General features: G+C 38.7%; 2 protein-coding genes and 1 long non-coding RNA gene across 9 annotated transcripts; 1 reads left to right on the top strand and 2 right to left on the bottom strand.

Moving 5' to 3' along the window:
• Positions 1–1,472: 1,472 nt before the first annotated feature.
• On the bottom strand, positions 1,473–4,618 carry LOC121241993 (protein FAR1-RELATED SEQUENCE 4-like). 6 transcript variants are annotated; one of them, XM_041139866.1, is made up of 5 exons: positions 4,481–4,618; positions 4,339–4,416; positions 2,153–4,259; positions 1,979–2,077; positions 1,473–1,887 (listed from the first exon to the last, which is right to left on the bottom strand). In XM_041139866.1, the coding sequence occupies exons 3-5, from the start codon at positions 2,762–2,764 to the stop codon at positions 1,861–1,863; spliced, it is 738 nt and encodes a 245-aa protein (XP_040995800.1). In that variant the 5' UTR covers positions 2,765–4,259; positions 4,339–4,416; positions 4,481–4,618; the 3' UTR covers positions 1,473–1,860. The 6 variants fall into 6 exon arrangements, 4 of the variants coding, with proteins under 4 accessions (XP_040995800.1, XP_040995798.1, XP_040995802.1 ...); XR_005935867.1 differs by having other exon boundaries at positions 1,473–1,749; positions 1,833–1,887; positions 1,979–4,259; positions 4,339–4,618; XM_041139864.1 differs by having other exon boundaries at positions 4,339–4,618.
• A 1-nt stretch (position 4,619) lies between these two features.
• LOC121241994 lies at positions 4,620–5,980 on the bottom strand. Its single transcript, XR_005935868.1, has 4 exons — positions 5,097–5,980; positions 4,928–5,017; positions 4,790–4,858; positions 4,620–4,715 (listed from the first exon to the last, which is right to left on the bottom strand). It is a non-coding gene; the product is annotated as an uncharacterized LOC121241994 (long non-coding RNA).
• A 232-nt stretch (positions 5,981–6,212) lies between these two features.
• LOC121241992 (dolichyl-diphosphooligosaccharide--protein glycosyltransferase subunit STT3B-like) lies at positions 6,213–24,393 on the top strand. Of its 2 annotated transcripts, none has more exons than XM_041139862.1 (7): positions 6,213–7,353; positions 7,665–8,201; positions 14,155–14,609; positions 15,253–15,375; positions 15,893–15,952; positions 23,552–23,677; positions 24,085–24,393. In XM_041139862.1, the coding sequence occupies exons 1-7, from the start codon at positions 6,415–6,417 to the stop codon at positions 24,224–24,226; spliced, it is 2,382 nt and encodes a 793-aa protein (XP_040995796.1). In that variant the 5' UTR covers positions 6,213–6,414; the 3' UTR covers positions 24,227–24,393. The 2 variants fall into 2 exon arrangements, with proteins under 2 accessions (XP_040995796.1, XP_040995797.1); XM_041139863.1 differs by having other exon boundaries at positions 24,074–24,393.
• Positions 24,394–25,479: the final 1,086 nt, after the last annotated feature.

The raw sequence follows: 25,479 nt of genomic DNA, 5'->3' as shown, positions 1-25,479 counted from the left end.
ACAAACCGTCTATAGAAGCTAGCTAAGCCATGGAAACTCCTCACTTGGCTGATTGTTGTAGGCGTTGGCCACTCATGGATAGCCTTCACCTTTTCCTCATCCACCTCAATTCCTCTCTTACTAACAACAAAACCAAGAAATACAAGCTTATCCGTGCAAAAGTTGCACTTTTTGAGGTTAGCAAACAACCTTTCTTTCCTTAGAATTTCCAAAACAGATTTCAAATGCATTACATGTTCTTCCAAATTTTTGCTATAGATTAGGATATCATCAAAATACGCAACTACAAACCTGCCAATAAATGCTCGCAAAACATGGTTCATCAAATGCATAAATGTGCTCAGAGCATTAGTTAAACCGAAAGGCAGCACTAACCACTCATACAAACCATATTTAGTCTTAAAAGCAGTTTTCCATTCATCACCTTCTTTCATCCTAATCTGATGATATCCACTCTTAAGATTAATTTTTGTAAAGACACAAGAACCATGCAATTCATCCAGCATATCATCTAATCTAGGAATGGGATGATGATACTTTACCGTTATGTTGTTGATGGCTCGGCAGTCAACACATCCTCCGTGTTCCATCATTCTTTGGAACTAATAGCACCGGAACCGCACAAGGACTCATACTTTCACGCACATACCCCTTCTCCAATAATTCACTTACTTGCCTCTGAAGTTCCTTGGTCTCCTCGGGATTACTCCTATAAGCAGGTCGGTTTGGAATTGATGCACCAAGTATGAAATCAATTTGATGTTCAATCCCTCGGATTGGAGGTAAACCATAAGGTACCTCTTCAGGAAGGACATCTTCAAACTCCTGCAAAAGAGAAACAATATCGCTCGGCAAAGCACCGACGAGATCATTAGTACATAAAAGAGCCTCCTTGTACATGAGTACAATAAGGGGCTGGTGTGAAAATAATGCTCTCTTGATCTCACTTTTTTTTGCGATGTAATTGAATTTTTCCTCTCTTGCTCTCACTATGGCCGAAATCCTCTCTCTTTCTTTTTCACTCTGATCAATGTTTTTCTCTCCTTTTTTCTTAAACTCTTTTTTTTTTTCAGTTTCGGCCTTCCTTTCTTTTTCCTTTTTTTTTCATTTGATCTTTGTAACTTTAATTGGTCCTCCCTGACCTGTTTTGGAGTTAATGGCACAAGAGTAATAGTTTGCCTTTTAAGAGTGAAAGAATACTTATTTGTGAATCCATCATGAGTAACCCTCAAATCATACTGCCATGGTCTTCCTAGTAGTAACTAGTATGCGTGCATAGGAACCACATCACAAAGCACCTCATCCTCATATTTGCCAATGGATAATGCCACCAACACTTGTCTTGTCACCTTGATTTCGCTACATTCATTCAGCCACTGAAGCCGGTAAAGTTGAGGATGTTTCAAGGTAGTTAAAGCCAATTTCTCCACCAAATAAGTGCTGGCTACATTTGTGCAACTCCCTCCATCAATCCACACGCATACACCTGGACACAATCCACAACATTTAGCCATGTTTATCCACAAGCTGCCAATATTTAGCCATGCTATACACAACTAGCCACAAACAGCATATACACAATCTAGCCATGTTTATCCACACAAGCTGTCAATAGTTATGTCCACAAAAAATTCTGCACATGTTTGAAAAGCGGCATGTACACAAGCTCCCAAAAAAGAATTCTCAAGTCTAGTCACATGCTAGATGCTGCAAAAAAATCTTCTCAAGCCTCTGTCTAGTCAGACGATGCTGCAAAGAAATATTGGCAAGTCTAGTTAATAATAGTGCACACTAATAATTGACCAGAATACTAATAAGTAAAATTTTCATACATTATCTGAATTAGGCAACTCCATGGAATTACAACGTATCAATATGGTCACACATCTGAAACAACACAAATAATATTCAATACCACGTGCATAATAACTTTCGAAAATGAAGGTATAAACAATTATAAATAAGCAAAACCTCACACCTCCTCATTGCCCGATGGCATTGGTTGTGTGACAGTGTTAATTTGAGATTCCGAAAGGTCACGCAATTGTGATTCATCATCAAATATTTTTTTGTAAGTCTAAAATCACAGAGAAAAATAGACATATATTAGAAAGGAGTATATACAATAAAATCGAAGCGGCATGAAAGGTACTTGTTTCTTCTTCCTTTTCGTTGCTCCTTTCTCCACAGCCGAAACCTTTCTTTTCGTTGGGGGTCTCCCTTTCCCCCGGATAACGTGGGGACTTAATATTTTTTTACCCTTGTCTGCGACGACATTTGCTTTGACCTTGGTTGAGCTGGATTTTGATTCAAGTGTTAAACTTCCAATTTTTTTCTCAAAGTCATCGAAAACGCGCAGGAATGCATCGACATGGTAATCACTTGGAGATACACGAGTCGCTAATTTCAAACATCTCTTCACCACAACCTCATACCTCTGTGCGTCTGCATTGCTCCGCAAGTCATCATAACTACTTTTTATCAATGTATATCTCCTTTTAATGTCTTTCCTCCATCGATCCAATACATATTTTTCGGGCATCAACGTAATGTTCTTCATATTACATACCCTAAATGCATGCCTACAGAGAATGCCCCTTGTCTCAAACAACTGGCACGTGCATTTAATGTTGCACTCCTCTTCATTATAGTAAACTGAGTATTTAAATGTTTTGACATGGTCATCGATAGAAACTTGATCTAAAGCATCGAATGTGGATATGCATCCCTGGGTACTAACGTGGGTGCAATTACACATAATCATCCCCAACACCTCTTTTTGGACCTCCTTAAACTTAGCATTTGTATACACTGTTTGAAATTATTTCTCAATGTCAGATGGGGATACACATGAGATTGTTTGGTTAAGAGAATTGAAATCAGCTATCGCCTCGACCTCCACCTTCTTTCTGAGAGTATTGTCAAATTGATCGACGAATTCCTTCAAAGTTGTACCAGAATGCACAAACCCATCGAAAAAAGTATTTATGCTTTCAGAACGCTGTGTCGTGCTCATGCCAGCCCAAAATACACTCTTCAAATAAATTGGTACCCAGAAATACCTCTCCTCGTATAACCCTTGCAACCATGCATTATTCTGAAGATCGTACTTATGATGTAGTTGCCCCCACTTGTCTTCAAATTCAGCGCAATTCTGTGAATCATATAATGCACTCTGAATGCTAGACTTCAACCCTGAGTTGAATTGGGAGTGGGATCCTAATTTCTCTTGCAATTTCCGCATGATATGCCAGAGACAATATCTATGACGACTGTCTGGAAATACAGTGGCTATAGAATTCTTCATTGCCTGATCTTGGTCGGTTATGATGGCTTTGGGCGACCGACCATTCATGGACTTTAGCCATACTCGAAACAACCATTCAAATGTACTTGTGTCCTCGTTGGACATTAATCCAGCCCCTAGCAGGATTGACTGCCCATGATGGTTTACACCAACAAATGGAACAAAAGGCATACCATACCTATTTGTTAGGTACGTCGTGTCGAATGTGATAACATCCCCAAAATACTCATATGACGCTCGACTTCGTGCGTCAACTCAGAACACATTTCGTAATCTTCCCTCATCATCGACATCCATGACAGAAACAAAACCATCATTCATTTCCCTCATTCTTTCAAAGTATTCACCAAGTGCTTGGCCACTCCCTTTACCTAACCGTAAGTGTCTGGCTTTATCAATAAAATTGCAACAATCTTTTTCTTAAAAATCAAGATTCTCAAACCCCCTGCATCTTGAACCAGTGCCCCAAAGTTCTTGTTCATTCGAATACTTGCCCTATCATTCAAATCGAGCATCCTTTGGCTGTATTCGTCTAAACACTTATGAGATCTAAAAAATCTAGACTTCTTTGGGCTGACTGTACTATGATTGTGAGTATTCTCAATAGTTGTCAAAACCCATACCCCATTCGCAAGTTTAGCATTTACCTTAGCATTACATCCTGTTTTAGTTGTGGGTCGTAGCCTGGAGACATTACTGTGGCTAGGCATGTACTTGCCGGCACGCGCACACCCAATTGTCACATATGTCGCATTCCCATGTACGTCTCTCTTTGTCCTAAATGTCTTCACACCAAAACCCGCTTGCTTGGCATATCGTTTGTAATATGCCATAAGCTCTTTCTCATTGGAAAACTCCATACCACATCTCAGTACTTCAACTCGTTCATCATCATTCGAGACTTTCTTACTCCCCTCAGCCTCCGTCTCTTTAATTACCTCGGATGAAGGTTCTGAAAATGAAAAAAGTATGATTTTTATATAATATAAACAAGATGTTAATGTTAACGCACACTAATCAAAATGTCATACCGTTAGTAATTTCAAAGTCAACACTATTAGGCATAATTGATGACTCACTTGCGCGTTGGGGATCTTTCCAGTCGAATGCTATAAGTAGGCAAGGTGTTAGAAACATTGAAATGAAATATTTTTAAAAATAAAATAAATCAACCTGGCCAGTTTCTTGAAATCTTCTCAATTCCTCCGGATTACTCGAGCGAGGATATGGCATACTTGGTCGAACAAGTGGCATCACGGGATGTTGGCATTAGGCACATTGTTAGAAAGCCTAAAAAATAAATAAAAATGACATGTACCTGGCTACTCTCTTGAAATCTTCTCAACACCTCCGGACTACTCAACGGAGGGTATGGCATAGTCAGTCCAACAGTTGGCAAATATGGTTGCTGCAAGTTTTGATAGTGTTAGAATGCCTCAATGCACATACGAAAAATTAAAAAAAAAATTAAAAAAGACGTACCTGGCTAGTCTCTTGAAATCTTTTTAACTCATCTAGATTACTCAAATGAGGTTATGGCATCACGGGATGCTGCAATTAGACCTTGTGTTAGAATGCACATACGAAAAATTGAAAAATAAAATTAAAAAGAACATCTACCTGGCTAGTTTCTTGAAATCTTCTCAACTCTTCCGGATTACTCAACGGAGGGTATGGCATAGTCAGTCCAACAGGTGGCATCGATGGATGCTGCAATTAGGCCTTGTGTTAGAAAGCATTAAATTCATATACGAAATTTAAAAAAATCAAAATAAAAGAAGGCATCTACCTGGCTACTCCAATGATACGGATATGGATTTAAATATGTATTTAGTGCCATGAAATATGTCAGGCAATATGGATTTACGGGACCATGATAGCCCTATAATACAACAATAAAAAATATGTTAATTAAATAGAAATACCAGACATTTTGAGATATCGAAATGAACAATGTGCACCATACTTGGGTCGGTGAAATCGATGTAGAAGGCTTGGATGGCCTATCATCTTCCTCTTCGCCCATCAAGCTATTACAACTAAGAATGACACATACACAAATTCAAGATCTCTTAATTGTAAGGAGTATGTGAGATATATGGATACAAAATAAGACCAAGATGATTTCTTACCCGAAAGATGAAAAATTTAAGATGAAAAACATTAAATTTGTCTATTTTTTTGGAGTTCTAGATATATAACAAAATCATCATTGCCTGCATTTGTATAGAATGAGTTAATCCAAATGTAGAACTATTTATATAAATTAGTGCAAAAACACAGTTTTGTTAAAAAAATTGTTATTCAATCTTTATTCCTTAAAATTTATTATCCTATTTTTATATATTTATTTTTCTCTCCCTCTTGCTAAAAAATAGATATCCTTTCACGACTTAATAAAAATCAAATATTCATTCATTAAAGTCTAAAGATACTATTTTAATGTAATAGAAAAAAAAATTAAGGGTAGGAACAAGAGAGTCTATATTTTCATTTAACACTTTCAGTTCATTTACACAAAAATTCAGAAAAGTAATAGATGGGTAATAGAGACACAAACAACAGAGAGGATAGAAATTGGAGGTGGAAACATCTCAAGCTCTGGCTAGAAACTTTGGAGGAAACTAACGTCCACTTTCAATTAGTTCTAGCTAGTTATTGTAGAATAAAATTGTGTACTTGTTATAGAAAAAAAAATAACTTCTAGAAGGTTGCTGGCGCGCCGGAAAGGAGAGGGCGAATGGACGAATGGAGGGGGCGGGTGCTGGAAAGCTTTTTACAATCTCACCAAAACGCACGTTTTGGTAATTAGAAAGAAGAACAAAAAAAAAAAAAAAAAAAAAAGAAGATGAAATTCCACCTAAAGTGTGCTGTGTAGGCAGCCATATAGAAGAACTCATTTTTTTTTCTCTCTTCTTGACATCGACTTGAGGTTGAACAAGGAAGTGGACATCACATTTCTTCTTTCCCACTGTTGGGATCTTCTACTCTACTGTCCATTAATTCCCCTTTTTCCCGAGAAAATCTCCATGGAAAATCTGCTGCTTTAAACCCCAACTTTTGTATCTTCCTAAACTAAACCCCTCTCGTTTTCTTTTGTACCAAACATGGTTGGGAGAGCCGAACCCGTAAACGGATCTGTAAAATCCGGATCGAACCAGAGTATCCCAGCTGCAATGCAAAGCCCCCTGAAGAAATCAGATCTAATCCCGAACCTCTCGCTCAAAACTCTAAAACTGAAAACCAAACAGCAGGAGCTCCTGATCCGAGTGTCGATCCTTTGCCTCGTCTACGTCCTGGCCTTCATAACCCGCCTCTTCAGCGTCCTCCGCTACGAGTCCATGATCCACGAGTTTGACCCCTACTTCAATTACCGCACAACCCTCTTCCTCACCGAAAAGGGCTTCTACGAATTCTGGAACTGGTTCGACTCCGAGAGCTGGTACCCCCTCGGCCGCATCATCGGCGGGACCCTCTACCCTGGTCTCATGGTTACCGCCGCCATCATCTACTGGCTCCTCCGCTTCCTCCGCTTCGCCATCCATATCCGCGAGGTCTGCGTCTTGACGGCACCATTTTTCGCTTCCAACACTACTCTGGTGGCGTATTTCTTCGGCAAAGAGGTTTGGGATTCGGGCGCGGGGCTTGTTGCAGCGGCACTGATTGCAATTTGCCCTGGTTATATATCCAGATCGGTGGCGGGGTCTTACGATAACGAGGGCGTGGCGATATTCGCGTTGTTGCTCACGTTTTACTTGTTTGTGAAGGCCGTGAATACGGGATCGTTGGCGTGGGCTTTGGCGTCGGCTTTTGGCTACTTTTATATGGTTTCGGCGTGGGGTGGCTATGTATTTATAATCAATTTGATTCCGCTTTATGTGCTGGTGCTTTTGATCACGGGCAGATATTCCATGAGGTTGTACGTGGCCTACAATTCTATGTATGTGTTGGGAATGCTGCTTGCTATGCAGATTCGGTTTGTGGGGTTTCAGCATGTTCAGTCTGGGGAGCATATGGCTGCCATGGGAGTGTTCTTCTTGTTGCAGGTTTCGTTTTGTCTACTTTTTTCAGCATGTTCAGTCGGGGGAGCCTTTTCGTTTCACTTTACTTCCCTTATTATTAAAAACGAAAAAGGAATCACCATATTAACTACAGTCTGTTTTCATACTTGTATGATTTTGATTTCAATATATTGTGCACTGCCGCTAGAGTAGCTATGCTGCCAATCGTAAATAATGCTATAATGCTGTTTTATCGAATCCATTGGTCTCAGTGATAAGCCTTACTTATATAAAACAAGAAGTGATAATCTCTGTGCGCATGTCTGTTTTGGCACTAAATTGCACTGTTTCTGCAGGTATTCTTCTTCTTAGATTGGGTTAAACACTTACTAAGTGACACAAAATTATTTCAAGCCTTTTTGAGGATCACTGTGACCACTGCAATAGGTGTTGCTGCTATTGCTCTTGGAGTAGGCACGGCATCTGGTTATATCTCTCCATGGACTGGCCGGTTTTACTCATTGCTTGATCCAACATATGCAAAGGATCATATTCCAATTATTGCTTCCGTCTCAGAGCATCAACCAACCGCTTGGTCATCTTTCATGTTTGATTTTCATATCTTGCTTTTCCTTTTTCCTGCGGGTCTCTATTTTTGCTTCAAGCGGTTGTCAGATGCCACAATTTTTATAGTTATGTATGGTCTCACAAGCATGTATTTTGCCGGTGTCATGGTACGATTGATTCTTGTTGCTACACCTGCAGTATGTCTTATAAGTGCCATTGCTGTTTCTGCAACTATAAAGAATTTGACTCTGGTAGCAAGGGCCAAGAATAAGGTCACCCAGACTGGGTTTGTGAGGGGAAGCAGTAGCTCGAAGGGATCTTCTAAGGTGAGTTCATCTCCATTATAAAATAAGTTCGGCCTTTTATTCTAGCTAATTTAAGGGAGCACTGCTTTTATCACATGCTTTGGAATCTCAGTTGTTCAACAATGCCAACAGCTTTGTCTTAGTTGAACTCCTTTGTTTACCTATACGATGAGTTTACTTTCCAGTTTAGTGAATGTGGATACAGACTTAGTTCTTTAGTTAAAAGCAAGCAAATTCATGAAGTTAATAAGTGCATATGCCCCTGAGCGTTGACTGAGGTGGTAAAGGTTGCATACATTTGATGTTTGTTTTAGGAACTCTGTTCACTATAGTCCTTTTAGTTGATATGATCAAGCTTCTTTTGAATCTTTAATTGGATTAGGTATTAGTGCTCTGCCTAGTAAACATCGGTGGTGTAGTGATTTTAGGCTCTCTCCTCCCTTCTTTGCCACACGCTAGCATTCAAGTGCTGTTTAATTTGACTAATTGATTAACTTCATCCTGTACATAATAATTTAAGAAAAAGTTGTAACACCTTAAGTGTAACACGTGTAACTCAGCTTACGTGGCAAGTAGTCAAGGTTATTTTTATCATTATTATTATTTTTTATGATTGACATAATAGGCATATATTGTCCCGTGTACTTAGCTATGTCTACTTTTCTTATTACTAAAGTTCTTACTTTCCAATAAAAAAAGGCACATCAACATTAGCCAATGTCAATGGTGTTACGTAGGTGCTACACTTGTAACACCTCTGAAATGAACCCTTGTGAATGGAATCCCTTGAACCCACAATCAATTTGAAAACTCATCTAAGAAAGTCAAATCAAGCCAAAGGAAAATTTAGACCCGTTGAGGAACTTGTTTCAAGAACCTAGATTATATGAAAATCTAGACCTGTTAAAGAACCTGTCTCAAGAACCTAAATTATAAGGAAGAACACCACAAAAGTTGTGATTTGCCTTTGATAAGTTTAAAAGTTTATTCAAGAACAAGAGGAGATAAACTCAACTTACAATGAATAAATTCATTAAATTTTATAAACTCATTAAAATGAGGCTACAAAGAGTACTTAAACCAAAACTTAATTAAAATTCTAGCCAAAATAAAGCCTTTTCTTCCAAAAATATCCCTGAATGAATAGTGTCACGGCTACAATAACTCGGCTATAGTAACTTCTTGAATCCCTAGTTCAAAAAAATAAAACATATGTGGGTTAAACATCCTCAAGCCCGATTATTCTAGACTAATTCCTCTAACTAATAAAATAAGCCATTTTAATGAAATAAACAAGTTCAAGGCCTTCAATCACATAAACATAATAATAGGCCCTAATTTATGTTGCACTCTTTCATAGCTTGTATCACGTGGATGATCACTAAATCTCCTTCTCTCAAACCCATTTTGAATATTCGGCTCTTGCTAAACTTGTCCCAAGTGGATTGCACCAATTCTTGCATTGCTTCCCTACATTTCTTAGCTCTCGATCTTGTGATTGCCCCATTTGAAGCTGGCAAAGGATCTTTAAGATCCACCTTAGTGTCCATCAACCTTGTTCCCAATAAAGTCATTTTTAGAATTTTCAGAGAATTGGTGTGCTATTAAACTTGATTTAAAAACTATTCCTTGTTAACGAGAGTCTACGGAAGCACTTATTTAAAATCAATAAGGTCTCATGTGCTTATCAAAATAATTTATTAAACTGGATATCATAAAACTAGCATAACATAAACTATCTAGGCCTCTGCCTCGTCTCCCTGGGCCAAGTCCTGTCCTGCAGCTCCATCCTCATAAAAATCCTCACCTGGGGAGCTTAAAACATAAAAACATAAAAAAATGAGTCGAATACTCAATAAGCAACACTGACATGGTTCCAAATGTGTTCTTCCAAGTGTAAAAGTGCCAAGTTGTATCAAGGATAATTCCGGAATCGTATTCCATAGGGACAAAAGGGTATTAAAACAACTTTAAAAATGCTAAGTCTTATGATTTAAGTATAAAGAAAGGGAAGGGGGTGTTGTGTGAATTCTTTTTGAACTTTTTATGGTTATGCAAATACAGAGTATATGTAAGGATTTATGTAATCTAATTACAAAAGCAAGCTATAAGCATATCTACATTTGAGTCCAAATCTAAGTGATGAAGTATCTAGTCCATTCTTAGTACTTAACATGTAAAGAACCTTGAAAATAAGATAAACAAAGTATGAAACTAAATGTAGCAAAATGAAGTCAGAAAATACTTAAGATTTCAAAAGAAAAGAAACTCTAAGAAGCAATTTATCAAACACTTGAGCTGCGGATGGGTCTCTTTTTGATTCGGTTCTTAGTTAATTTTTTCAACTATCAATCTAGTCTAGGAATTTATAATCGGAAGATGGAGAGTTCATGTTCAGATTTGCACCATATCTTAAAAAAAATCCTCACTGCATTGCCAGCCAAACCGATTATAACATCTAACTGAAAAGAGCCTTGATAAATTTTCAAGCTTTTGTTGTGCCTTATGTCTACAACAAAGCAAGAACAAGAGCTTCTATCTAGTTTAAAATCAATTTCAGGCTTGCAATAGAGTAAAAATAACGTCTAAACCAATAGCAATTTCATTAAACTAAAACCCAAAACAAATCAAATCCCATCTCGCAACTCAAGATACACAGTTAGCCTTGCATCCTCTTTTCAAAAATTAAAATAATCAGGCAAAGAGCCATAGCTCACAGAGGAAAAATTTCTAGTGGTCTGGCCGCAATTTTTTTTTTTTCCTTCTGTAATTCACGTCCCCAAGCCCCTAAAGCCCTCTCCGCGATTTCTCTCTTTTTAGTCCCAGGGACCATCCTCTCCACTTCAGCCGCAATCCATGTATATGCCCAAGGACGTGCTCTGCTTTTCTCTTCTAGCCCCAATTTCATGTCTGTTCTCTCCTAGGTACCACTTCTAATTCCAGCGTAATTACTCCTTTTTTATCTCCGCCTGTACTCTGCTTCTCATGTTGCTCACGTCCCTTGGCATCCACTAACCCCATAACTGACTTTCTCCCACTTGGTTCATGTCCCACATCTCCTCCATAGCCTCTGACTTAGCTATTGAGGCTTTTCCTCCTCCTTCCAAGAATGCCCTGCTCCTTTATTCCCCAAGGAAATGACGGCTGAAGCGTGAGGAAATGAAACAAGTCTCTCCATGCGGCATGACTCTTTTCTTTTTTCTTTCCAAAAATGCCCTGCAGCCTATAAGCATAATATAAGTGTTTATCATTTTAAGGGCAAATATGGAACTTTTGTGTGCAAAGTATTGGCATTATTTAATTTGGCATCCAGTACTAGGATTTGATGTATAATTAAGTGCTCAACTCTTATTTGATGAAATAAATCACTCACTTAAGCAACTTAATTATGCATTTTTAACTCTTTATGAAACACATTATACAGTAAATATAATAAACATAAGGCTTCTTGAAAAATATGCATACTCATAAATACATGTGTAAATATCACGAATATGAACTTGTCTTTCACTTGTCATAGGCCGATACCCACTGTTGACCCCTTGAGTAAGGGTTAGCGAATCTAAGGGCTTGTTTGGAAATAGATCTCATTCCAAATTCTCATCTCATCTCATATCATATCATTTCCAAATATAATTCAAATATAAAATTTTCAGACTAATCGTTATAACTTTTTCAAATTAATCATTACAACTTTTCTAAATTTTCAAACAAAAAATAAAAAATAATTTAACTTTTTCAAATCTCCAAACAAAATTAATGTTATAAAACTATATTTTAACAATATTTTAACTTTATAATATTTTTTATTCAACTTTTTTTCTTATAAAAAAATATTTTTTATACAATTTTTTCTCTCCTTTCCCAAAACCCAAAAATTACTCAACTCAAACTATCTCCCTACTATTCACAAACTATTTTATTACTTTTATAAAATTCTCATCTCATTTCATTCCCCAAACAAGCTCTAAGTAGATTCCGATTCCTGCCGTGGCCGCGGGTTGTGGAATCCATACATAAGGAAGACACTAGGTGTACTACTAGCATGTACAACCTGGCAATGCAATATGCCTATAGTATATGGTATCATCTTCATATCATAACATAGGCCGTTACGTATCTTATCATTCATACTTCATTATAATTATACTTGCATACTTGTCATATCATAGATTTCAAATGAAATCGAATTCTTTTAGAAAATTTCGTGATACATGCTTCCTCACATAAAATCATGAGTTTTCATAAATCTTTTGATGCATAACTCCTTTCATAAAATCATGAATTTTCATAACTAATTTAATGCATAAATCTTCATATAAATCATGGATTTTCATAAAATATTTGATGCATGTCTTGCAACTAACACAAAACTAATACATAAAATCATGATATTTATAAATTAATCATGACTTGGATACATAAAAAGAGGCTTCCAATGGAGGGCGTACATGCATAATACTTTTATAAAAGACCTGTCGTTTACTGTATATATGTGTAAGGGTATGATCATGCTACTTACCTTGCAACGTTAATTCAATATTTTTGGCGTGAAATCAATCACATGAACTAGAATGAGAGAGAAAACGTGAGAGATGTTGTGAAAGGAGTGAGATAGTTGGCTATTGGCGTGGTGAACGTTGGACACGCATGGTGCTAGACTGGGTTTCTTGGGTTCGGCCGCTGCACTTACGGAGGTTCTTGGTTTTTTCCAAATAACACACAGAAGGGAGATATTTATAGAGAGATTTGAGAGGATGCTGACGAGTTCAAGTTCGAGTTGGACTCGGTCGTGATCATTCAAGAAGAGAGTTTGAATCTAAAAAACATGATCTAGTAGTTCATTCAATGTAGGATTGACAGTGACTGAGAATGCGTAGAGGACTTCAATTAGTGATAATTTTAAATTAAAATAAATTTCTAATGGCCGATCTTTAAATTTTAAAAGGAGTCTAACTCGTTCAATAAATAACAAATGGGATTTAACTGAGTTTTTGAACCTAATTAAAACTCCTAATTAACATCAATAATTTATCGCTCGCGGACTTATCCAATATGTCCCATTAAATATAATTAGGCCCAAAAAATTATCAATATTCTAACCTTATAATTATTGGGCTAGGTTGTTACAACACTAGGAGTGTACAAGTAGCTGGAATAAAGTCAATTTGAATGTATAATATAGAGAGTTTTAAGGTTGTTTATATTGATGGCAAGCTGAGAATTAGTTTATATTGTCAATGTTGATATCTTGATGTGAAACATAATCTTTTAGTTATTGTTTGGATTTTTTTTTTTTTGATAAGTAATAAGAAATTTTATTGACTGATAAATAGACATAGCCCAACTACACAGGAAGTATATAAAAGGAAACACCTATATACAAGCTAGGAACAAGAATAGGCTAAAAGCAAATCAGGAAAAATGTCTCCATTCAATACAAGAGCTTTCGCCCAAATACACAAAGTACTAAAGAAAAACTCTCTAAGTTCTCCCATTGAACCTTTTCTATCTTCAAAGCACCACCCATTTCTTTCCACACCACATCAAACATAAATGGATCATCCTCCAATTAGTAACAATGCGATTATTCCCTTTGTGGTAGGATTTTTTTTTTTAATTTAGCTTTTTATTAGCTCATGGTTTTTACAGTTTCTAAAATATCTATTTTAATGCCACTAGTGTGTGTCTAAAGTACTTATTATACATTACGAACCCCATTTCAATTTGGGTTGAAATTTGGAAAGAGTCTGAGCATTTAAAAGTGGGTTGGTCGAAACCCTATATTGGAAGAACACGAAATATTACATTAACTTTAAGAAAAAAAACCAAAACAAGTGTTTAGGTTCTTCGAGTAGGTATTTGCTTGTAGTTGGATTGTGTTTCTTGCTACCAACATTATGTGACGATATCCTTTTGATTATGTTTTCTGTAAATTAAAAATTACTGTTGCTTACTTTTCCTTCACAAATAGGCTTCACTTGATCAATCCCAGCCTTTCCAAAGAAATGGTGCTATTGCCTTACTTCTCGGTGCCTTTTACTTGCTCAGTAAGTATGCAACACACTGTACCTGGGTAACATCAGAGGCATACTCGTCTCCCTCAATTGTCTTGGCTGCTAGGGGTGCCCATGGCAACAGGGTCATCTTTGATGATTATCGTGAGGCATACTTTTGGCTGCGGAAGAATACTCCTCCAGATGCTAAGGTGATGTCATGGTGGGATTATGGATACCAGATAACTGCTATGGGAAACAGAACAGTTATAGTTGATAATAACACCTGGAACAATACACACATTGCTACTGTTGGACGTGCAATGTCATCATATGAAAATGAGGCATATGAAATTATGAGGTCACTTGATGTGGATTATGTATTAGTTGTCTTTGGAGGGGTTACTGGCTACTCTTCCGATGATATTAACAAGTAAGGCCAATTTGAAAAACACCCTGTACACTTTGGATGATTTCTCGAAGCAAGTGATGTGTTTGTGTGTTGCGCACGTGTGTGGTTGTGTGCACGCCTGCATGCATGTGTCCATTTTTATTTTTTTTTTGTAAATTTGACTAGATCATAGAAGATGCATAACTAGTCCGTCAGCTTTTGTTGTAAGCAAGTCAGACAATGCCCCAGCAGCCCCCTTTTTTTGGCCTTTTGTTTTTGAGCCAAGTCATGTTGACTATTAAGAGTGGTTATATTTTATGTGGGTTGTGTATCAACCAATTGTGGCATACTGGTTTGACTCTTTTCACAAAAGTTGAATAATCTTGCAAAAAGTAATCAAATAACTTCTGGACTACTTGGTCTGTCTGTCTCATGAAATAGGTTGCAGCTGTGCATAGCAAATACCATGTTTATGGCTGACATGCTTATCATAACTTTGCATCTTTGGGCTATGCTAATTTGCTAAACAATTTTTGGTTTGTAATTAAGTGGACACTAGAACTGTGTCCTGTTAATCTATTGAGTATAAAGTACATATAATGCTACTTTGATGCCCTTTTGTTTATATTGGTTCTGTCGTACAAATATATCACTGCTACTTGGTTATAATATTTATATATTCCAGATTTTTGTGGATGGTGAGAATCGGAGGTGGGGTCTTCCCTGTAATAAAAGAGCCCGATTATCTTGTTAATGGCGAGTACCGTGTTGACAAAGGGGCCGCTCCCAAGATGTTGAACTGTCTCATGTAAGTTTTGTTGCATTGCTACAATGATACATGCGGTTGTTTGAGTATGAGACCACCCCACTCCCCCATGCAGGGTTGAGGCAAGACCTTCATGGTGGGGTGTGAAAATATTTAGCTAGAATTGTGTGTTGTCAATAACAGCATCCATCCTTAGTGAAATGCTATTTAATAATTTATTCGAACAGGTTATTGTATGTGTATATGTGAGCTCTATAATGTCTCCATTTCTATGATTAATACTAGCCAATACCCTTCTCGAAATTGTGAGCCTGATACATGACACTCCCTCCAAATTGTGTATCTTGTATTGCTAGTGAGAAATGCATTTGTTTTGTCTTGAAGTCCGCTGATAATATGTTACTGAACTATCTTTGCATACGATAATATAGCCGTTCCACCTTCAGTCCATAAACTCTCTCTTTTTCTCTCATAGGGCATTATAATTTATAAAAAAAAAACTGGTACATGATAGTTTTATTTGTTTATTTATGTCTCTTTAATCTCTTTTGGTCTTCAGGTACAAATTGTCTTATTATCGATTTGGAGAGTTGACAACAGAATATGGCAAACCACCTGGGTAAGTTAAAGGTTTATCTTCCATTCAACTGGAAATGGATATGCATTTGTGTTTTAACCAGAAGCACACGATGCACCAGTTTTAATAATAGCAGGGTTGTTGTGTCACGTGCATGTGAAACAAGGATAACGTAAGTAATCAAAGAGCTACTTTATGAATGAAGTAGAGACTAAAATTAATAAAAAGTCAAAGCCAAAACATAAAGTAGATGCACATTGCTAGAAGGCAAGGGATAGAAGCTCTGCATATCACTTGAAGGCAAGGCATGGAGGCTGTGCACGTGTTTGGGTTGATTGCTTGTCATGGTACATATATTATTTATGGATACAATTGTAAATGAACCATCAATAGATTGAGCTTAGCTCGTGTAAACTTGACTAGGGCTTGATTCATATGTTAAGTCATAACTCATCCTTCTTGAAGGGTTAGAAGAAATCTACATATTAACAATACATGGCACTGGGTAATAAGAGATCCATAAGCACTAATACTCAAGCAAACTGTAAACTTCCTGCATCCTCATCCTCAACATCACTAGGGACAATTGAAATATATTAAAAAAATATGAGTCGACTGCTCAGTAAATGGTATGTCATACGGCAAAATGGTATTGATTCTGGATTTACCCCTGAAAAGTCCCTTAAACACAATTAAATATTCACACGTTGATTTTCTTGTTTCTATTTCTTCCTCCTAAATAGGTGTTATCTCTTGTATACCCCCTGTCTACTTGGGCTATATGCCCATTCGTATTAATATAATTTTACCGTTTACTTATCAAAAAAATATTCACACATGAAACATTTAACCCTTGTGTGCAATGCTGTGCATCAGTCTCATTGATGAGGACATCTCCTATTAATGCTTTATCTATTTTATTAATGTCTTATCTATTTTATTTAGGGTTTGTATTACCCTACTATTTAAGGACATCTTCTATTATTGTTATTTTATTAATGTGTTATTTGTTTTATTTAGAATTTGTATTGCCCTACTATTTTAAGGACTTGTAAGGAACATTGGAATGGTAGGTTTTGAATTGAAAATTGAGCGCTTGTTACAGCCGCCTCCTTCCAACCCTTTTCTCTTTGCTTTCTTCTCCCTCTCTTTATCTTCTGGTTTCTCTCCTCTTTCCACTGTTATCCTACTTCTTTTCTCATTTCTATCCTACATCATATTGGTATCAAGAGCCAGTTCTATTGTTTTCTCAAACATTAGATCGAACCCACATTGTTCATCATTTCTGCAAATCCAGATACCCTCCCGCAAACGCTCTCTCTCTATCTACATTTCGGGCCGCGACCGATAGAGACCATTGGAATCAACGGCGCCCCTCGCCGCCAAGGCAAATCGTGATCTATCTGCCTCTCGTCTTCCCCGAGATCGTTCCCCAGGCTCCTCTGCCGCATGGAGTCCCGTCGCACCTCAGACCTTTGAGACACGCCGCACCTCCCGAGCACACTGCCGATAAGCCTCTCGACCTCTCCTTTACCTCCGTCTCATCCCTCGGCCTCTCCATCTGTGTTGCGCGGCCGATATAGCTCCTGCTCTTTGCCGTGCCTCTCCCAAAACACCCAGTGCCGAAATACCCAAAGACAACAAGTGCGGAAAAAAAAAACACAGACCTCACCGAAACCACCAAACCTAGGGCAGATGATGCCGGAAACACGAAATCTCAGCTCCAATTCTTCTCACTCTAGCAGACGTCTCTCTCTCTTTCAGTCTCTCTCGCGTGACTCCCAGTGCAGAAATAGCCAGAGACAGTAGGTGCAGCAAAATAAAGCCAGCCAAAAAAAAAAAAAAAAAAAGGAAAGAAAGGGAGTCGGGTACACCATCAAGAAGCTTTTCCTTTTGCGTGACTTCTTTCACTGACTGTGCACAGTTCTCAACAAGCAAAGGGAGTTTTACTATCTCTTTTTGGTTTTACACTATCGGCTCATTTTAAAAATGTATTAATTGTTTCTATGTGTTGCTGTTTCCATAGTGAATTTAGCCAAACCCGCATTTGCTACGGCCAAATTTATTCAACACTTGGATTTTGTTTTACTTCCTATTTCTTGTGTTCCCATTCTCACTTCCATAGCCGAAACCTTTACTTTTCATCTTTGCATTAATTGTCCTTCCAAAAAAAAAAAAAAAAATCGTAAAACAAAAGTATCAGCATTGCTGTGTGATTGGATTTGTTCGATTAGCATTTGACCATTGCTTTGTTACTTTAAATATCATCATTATTTGTTTGCCGTATTTTGGATTTACTTAATCCCAAAAAAAAAAAAAATTATTATTTTGCTCAGTTGATATTTTTCATGGCTTGCACTTATTGTTCATTGATTTCTTCGTTGCACTTCATTTAGTTGGTGTTGCGTTGCATGCAATTGTGTAGTGATCGTCTTGTTAGCTCTAGTTCCAGTACCTTTACCATGGATCCTTCCCAATTTGATGCCCCCACTCGACAATTAGCTCAACTAGCCAGTAACCAACAACATGTACAAACTCAATTAGCGGCTGTCCAAACTGAGATGGCTGCTATTTGTGAGGAGAACAGGGACCTAGCTGCTAGGTTGAACAATTTTGAGGAACCCTCTCATTCGTCTGACAACTCTGAAGTGTCCCATAATAGACACTATCGTCGTCGATGAGGAGATCGACAACATGTCAGACATGATCGTGGGGGTAGGGATTATGATCTTGAGTGAGAACGAGACCATTACCGTTAGGGTACTCAGTCTCCTACTCGCCATGAAGAGCGCTTATTCAGAAACATTAAGCTAGAGGCCCTTACTTTTGATGGTTGCCTAGATCCTCGAGTTTTTACTCAATGGATTAGGGATATGGATCGTTTCTTTACTTGGTATAGAGTCTCTGAGGATCGGAGAGTTCAATTTGCTAGTCTGAAATTAACTGGCACTGCCTAACTCTTTTGAGAAAGTGTAGAGAATCTTCTTGAGAGGCGTCATGCGCCTCGCCTCCTGTTGGAAGTTGGGAAGAAATGAAATGCCGTCTTCAAGAGAAGTACTTGCCCCAATCTTACAGGGGTAATTTGTTGGACCAATGGTTAGGCGTGAGCTTGTCCTTCGGGGTGTCGCTACACTTGACCACGCTTACTCTTTAGTTCGAGACAATGAGTCGGTTATGAGGACTCCGTATGGAAGGCATAGTGACAACTGCCTTCCCATCACCCCAACACCCACTCTTTCCCCTAAGTCTCTCTTAGGGCCTCCACCATCTAATGTTTCCCGCATGGAAAAATAAGGGTAAAGGTCCTGAAATTCCCAAGATTTCCTCCTGCTTGTAGTGCTTCAAATGTAAGGGTTTTGGCCACATTTCTTCCAATTGTCCGAGTCGAACCCTAGTCATTGAGGAACATGAGGGTATAGTTGATGAACCGGTAGAAGATCAAGTCTATGAGCCTAAGTTCGAGGAGTTTGATGATTTAGGTGATGATGAGGATACCTTCTTAGGTTGCATCCGGACCCTTCTTGTGGATCTAGGTTCTGTGCCCCTTGCTCCTGACACACCCCGATTAAGTGTTGTACGTTGTACCCTTACCCAACCCAAAGGTGCTGATGATTGGCGTCGTCATGCCATTTTTCATACTTATATCAAAATCAATAATAAGGGTTGTAAAATCATTGTGGATAGTGGGAGTTGCATTAACGCGGTTTCTGTGGCTATTGTGTCCCGTCTTGGGTTGCAACCTGTGCCTCAACCTCAGCCGTATAGTGTCTCTTGGGTTGATACTTCTTCCATAGCTGTGAAAGAGCGTTGTCTGGTGCCTATCCAGATCCTAGAATATAAGGATCGTATATGGTGTGACGTCATTCCTATGGATGTCGGTCATGTCATTTTTGGCAGGCCTTGGTTATTCGACTTAGATGTGACCATCCATAGTCGATCGAATTCATGTTCCTTTGTGTTTAATGGAAAGAAGATTCATCTTAACCCTTTACCCCCAAAACTTGTTGGCTCACAGCAAACAAAGAAAATTGTAGAACGAAAAGGGCTAAATATCATTAACTCTACGGAGTTTGAGTGTGCACTCGTGGGTGCTTCTGTTGTATTTGTTGCGGTTGTTATGGAGGTTTCGTTGGAGTCTCCTATAGTGGCCCTTAATGAGGCCCAGTCATTTTTTTAGGAGTTTCGGGATGTCTTCCTTGAGGGCCTCCCTGACCACTTACCCCCTCTACGAGATATTCAACATGTCATAGATCTTGTCTTAGGAGCGTCCCTTCCAAACTTGCCTCATTATAGGATGAATCCTACTGAGCATGCTAAGCTCCAAAGGCAAATGGGTGAACTTCTTCACAAAGGCTTTATCTGTGAGAGTTTAAGTCCTTGTGCAGTTCCTGCCCTTTTGACTCCTAAGAAAGATAGTTCTTGGAGGATGTGCATTGATAGTCGTGCCATTAATAGGATCACAGTGAAGTATCAATTTCCCATCCCTAGGCTTGATGATACGTTGGATATGTTGGTTGGTGCCACAATATTTTCTAAGATTGATTTAAAGAGTGGGTATCACCAAATTAGGATTCGCTAGGGTGATGAGTGGAAAACTGCCTTCAAGACGAAGGATGGCCTTTATGAGTGGTTGGTCATGCCTTTTGGACTAACCAATGCCCCAAGTACTTTTATGAGAGTGATGACACAAGCTCTTCAGCCTTTCATGGATAAGTTCCTCGTCGTCTACTTTGATGACGTTCTCGTTTACAGTAAGACTAAGGAACAACATCTAGATCATCTCACACAAGTTTGTTCCACCCTTCGTGAAACAAATCTGTATGCTAATGTGAAGAAATGCTCTTTCTTCACCGATCGAGTTGTCTTCCTAGGATTCATTGTGTCTTCTACTGGAGTATTTGCTTACTCCACAAAGATTCAGGCCATTGTTGGTTGGCCTGAGCCCAAAACTATACATGACATCAGGAGTTTTCATGGTCTGGCTACCTTTTATCGTTGTTTTATTAAGGGGTTTAGCACAATCATGGCTCCTATCATGGAGTGCATGAAGAGGGGAGAATTTTAGTGGACATCGGAAGCAGCTAAGGCTTTTAAGTTAGTCAAGAAGCGAATGACGGAAGCTCCTGTCATGCGACTTCCTAACTTCTCCAAAGTTTTTGAGGTCGAGTGTGATGCCTCAGGGGTAGGAATAGGTGGAGTTCTTAGATAGGAATGCCACCCTATTGCTTATTTTAGTGAGAAGTTAAATGATGCCAAACAACGATACCCTACCTATGATAAGGAATTGTACGCGGTTGTGCAAGCTTTGCGCTATTGGCACCATTATTTGTTGCTCCAGGAGTTTATTCTTTATTCGGACCATGAGACCTTTCGCTATCTTAACTCCCAGAAAAGATTGAATTCTAGGCATGGCCGTTGGGTTGAATATTTGCAAGCTTATTATTTTGCATTGAAGCATAGGAAGGGTGTTGAGAACCAAGTAGCTGATGCCTTGAGCCGCCACATCTTCCTTTTGTCTATCATGAATGTCAAGGTCATAGGTTTTGAAAGACTTAAGAAAAAGTATGAGTCTTATCCTGATTTTAGGGATACTTTTCTCGCTTTGCAAAACGGGCAGTCGGATACCACTGATGGTTTCTGTCTAGAGGCTGGTTATCTTTTTAAAACCAATAAGTTGTGCATCCCTTAGACTTCAGTTAGGGACTTTATAGTTTGGGAAATTCATGCCGGAGGCTTGGCTGGACATTTTGGACGTGATAAGACCATAGAAGAGATTGAACATCAATTCTATTGGCCCAGCTTGAAGAAAGATATGGCTAAGATAGTTAGCACCTGTAACACTTGTCAATTGGCCAAACAAAAGCGACAGAATACTGGTCTCTACACACCCCTTCCTGCCCCTAGTTGTCCTTGGCAAGATGTCAGTATGGATTTTGTGTTGGGACTTCTACACACTCCAAAGAAGTATGATTCTATTTTTGTTGTAGTGAACTGTTTCTCAAAAATGACTCACTTTATCCTGTGTAGCAAAACTTCATATGCGTCTAAGGTCGCTAGCTTGTACTTTAATGAGATTGTCAAGTTGTACGGTCTTCCTAAGACTATTGTATCAGATAGGGATGTTCGTTTCACTAGTCATTTTTGGATAACCCTATGGCATATGGTTGGCACTAAATTGAAATTCTCCACTGCTTACCATCCTCAGACAAATGGTCAAACTGAAGTTGTTAACCGTAATCTTGGCAACTTATTAAGATGTCTGGTCTAGGAAAATCTTAAGAATTGGGATTTAATCCTCCCTACAGCTCAGATTGCATATAACAGTTCTATGAATCGGTCTATAGGTATGAGTCCCTTAGATCTTATTCCCATGTCTCCACATGCTAATATGTCTATGTCAGCTGAGGCATTTGTTCAACATCTTCATGACTTGCATATTGAAATCAATAAACAACTTGAGGCCAGTAATGCATCATATAAACTTCGAGTTGATTTGCGTAAACGATATGTTGAATTTAAGGTTGGGGATTATGTTATGATCCGAATCAGACCGGAACGGCGTCCACCTGGATCCGCTTCCAAATTGCAGGCACGTAGTGCTTGTCCTTTTAAAATTTTAAAGCGTGTTGATCTAAATGCGTATATCATTGATCTTCCATCACATTTTGGTTACCACTCTTCTTTCAATGTTGAGGACTTAGTTGCTTACAAAGGCCATTTCAATCCCTCTAGTGATCCTTTTCTACCTCCATCTGTGGACCCTGATCCTGAACCTTTTGTCACTCCTAATCCAATACCATCTATCACAACACACAAAGATAAAATTGTTACTATTCTAGATGAACAGATTGTGTTGACCAATGATGGAGAGGTTCAACGTTTCCTTGTTCGTTGGGTCGATCGACTAGATTCTGACTCTACATGGATTCCCAGAGAGAGACTCCAGTAGCTTGATCTTGATTTATTGGAGCTTTATCCGAGCCAACAAGATCTTCCTTTGCTCGGGTCACCAGCCACCTGTTTCGAAGAAGTGGGTAGGGACACCAGACTCGGGCCTCCACTCACGTGTTTATGGCCGTCAGAAGAAGGGTGCTCAACCACTTAGCTTATGGTTGGGTGATTGATTGTAGCCTTAGTGTGACTTGTCAACTCGACAGAGTCGAGCTTTTTCCACCCCGGGAGAGTTGATGAGGACATCTCCTATTAATGCTTTATCTATTTTATTAATGTCTTACCTATTTTATTTAGGGTTTGTATTACCCTACTATTTAAGGACATATTCTATTATTGTTATTTTATTAATGTGTTATTTGTTTTATTTAGGATTTGTATTGCCCTACTATTTAAGAACTTGTAAGGAACATTGGAATAGTAGGTTTTGAATTGAAAATTGAGCACTCGTTACAGCTGCCTCCTTCCAACCCCTTTCTCTTTGCTTTCTTCTCCCTCTCTTTATCTTCTGGTTTCTCTCCTTCTCTTTCCGTTGTTATCCTACTTCTTTTCTCATTTCTATCCTACATCACTCATCCTATTCGTATTGGTTTCTGCTTAGTGGTTTAGAGGCATTGTTGTACTCTTAAAGTATTTGTTTCGTAATTGTTGGTGTTTTTTTTTTTTTTTTAAATTTTGTTCTTTGAACAGGTATGATCGTGCAAGGGGGGTTGAAATTGGAAACAAGGATATTAAACTTGAATATCTGGAAGAGGCTTTTACAACATCTAACTGGATTGTTCGCATTTACAAAGTTAAACCACCAAATAATAGATGGTAAAGTTCTCTCCCCCCCCCCTCTCTCTCTCTCTCTCTCTCTCTCTCTCTCTCTCTCTCTCTCTCTCTCTGTGTGGGACGGTAAAGAAGTAGATGAAACTGTCAGAGTTTGATTCGTGAAATGCAGTGTTAGGGATAGATTATGTAGTTTGCATTTGTAGCATTCAAGGCTCTAAATGTTCGGGACCTTGTTTTCCAATATTTTGTATTGGCTTTTTACCTATCTATTTTAAACTGTTTATTTGATTGTGGTTGAGGAGCAGTTATTTAAATTCGAAACGTAATAGTCTGGCATGGTGCAGCTTACAGTTCCATATGCAATCATGGTTATAATTTTCCTCTATCAATGATTAGTTGTTCAATGAGCTTTGACAAGGAATTACCAATCCTTAGTGGCCCCAATGCAGGGAACGATGTTCCATATTTACCTTGGGTCCCCACCGTGCTGCGCTACCATTTTCAGGCAATGTTTCATGGCTAGGTAGGATTACAACTTCTCTACAAACGCTGGGATTGGATGAATGGATTTATAGGTGTCCAAAATGTTAAGTCTGTGTTAGCTTGATATGGCCATTTCCTGACCTGTAGTTGATTATTGTCTTATCCTGAAGTAGTGCTATGCAAAACCTCGAGTAAAGTTGTGGAATGATACACATACAGGGCTAAGACGTATCTGTTCTCTGAAAAATCCACATTTCTTTGGGATGATGATTAACTGATTTGAAATGACTCTAAACCAAATCGTACGTGGGATGACAAGAGTAACATATTTCTCCAAGAGTCCTATACAACTTCCGTACTGTAGCTCAACCTCCACACACCAGGTGACGTGGATTTTTTTTTAAAAGGTTGAAAATTAAAACCAAGAATATGCATTTCCCCCATCCCTTGCATTCCCCCTTCACCCAGCGTTCGCTTTTCTCCCACCCAGCTTGAATCCCTTCCGTAAGGCGCACAAGCCAAATCTCATAAATCCATCTCTCCATAAATCCTTGCATAGCCTGCGTTCTCTTCTCACCGCTCAAATCTGGATCTCTTCTCACCACATGTGACAAATCACTTCCGCAAGGCTTCGTCGACAAGATTTCCTATTTCCACTGCTTGTCTGGGTTATTAACAGATGATGAACCAAATCGCATTAAAGCGTTTTTTTATCGTCTAGGATATTAACAAAAGTTTAACATTAGATATTAACAGGTAGTACCATTTCCATTTTTTCATCGTTTGGGATATTAACAGAATCATTTAGAACCATACATTCTAATGCTTGATATTCCTACACAAAAAATTTACTCAAAATCAACAAAAAAAATAAACCCTCACGTAATCAATGTTATCGTGAAGTGAACAGCAGATCTGGGAATCTGGATTCTCTACGTCGTCTGGGTTTCTCTGTGGCGCTGGGGTAAGGGGTGAGGGAGAAGAGTCTGGGTCTGAGATCTGGTGAGGGGCATCAAGGTGATGGGAGAGGGTTCGAGTTTGAGAGTTCGTTGAGGATCTGGGGGTGAGAGAGAAGAAGGAGAAAGGGAGAAAAGAGCGTTGGGGTGAGGCCAACGAGGGAGAAGAGGAAATCGAAGGTTGGGGTCAGGGGCGTCAGTACGAGGGAAGCTCGAAGAAGAGTCGTGACGTGGGCGATGAACCGGATTCGCCACGTGAGGAGTGTGGTGTGTGATCCGCAAACCGGGGGTTTAGTAGATTTATTCTTTCTCCAAAGTAGATAGTTTGCTTTTCTTTTTAATGTAAAGTAGTAGTTGAATATGTTTGGCACTTGACCTTTTCTTTGTAGTTGCCCATGGCAGGAA

This window comes from Juglans microcarpa x Juglans regia, chromosome 8D (assembly GCF_004785595.1).
Source record: "Juglans microcarpa x Juglans regia isolate MS1-56 chromosome 8D, Jm3101_v1.0, whole genome shotgun sequence".
Classification (NCBI taxonomy): Eukaryota; Viridiplantae; Streptophyta; class Magnoliopsida; order Fagales; family Juglandaceae; genus Juglans; species Juglans microcarpa x Juglans regia.
This window is presented reverse-complemented; position numbering and strand designations above follow the sequence as displayed.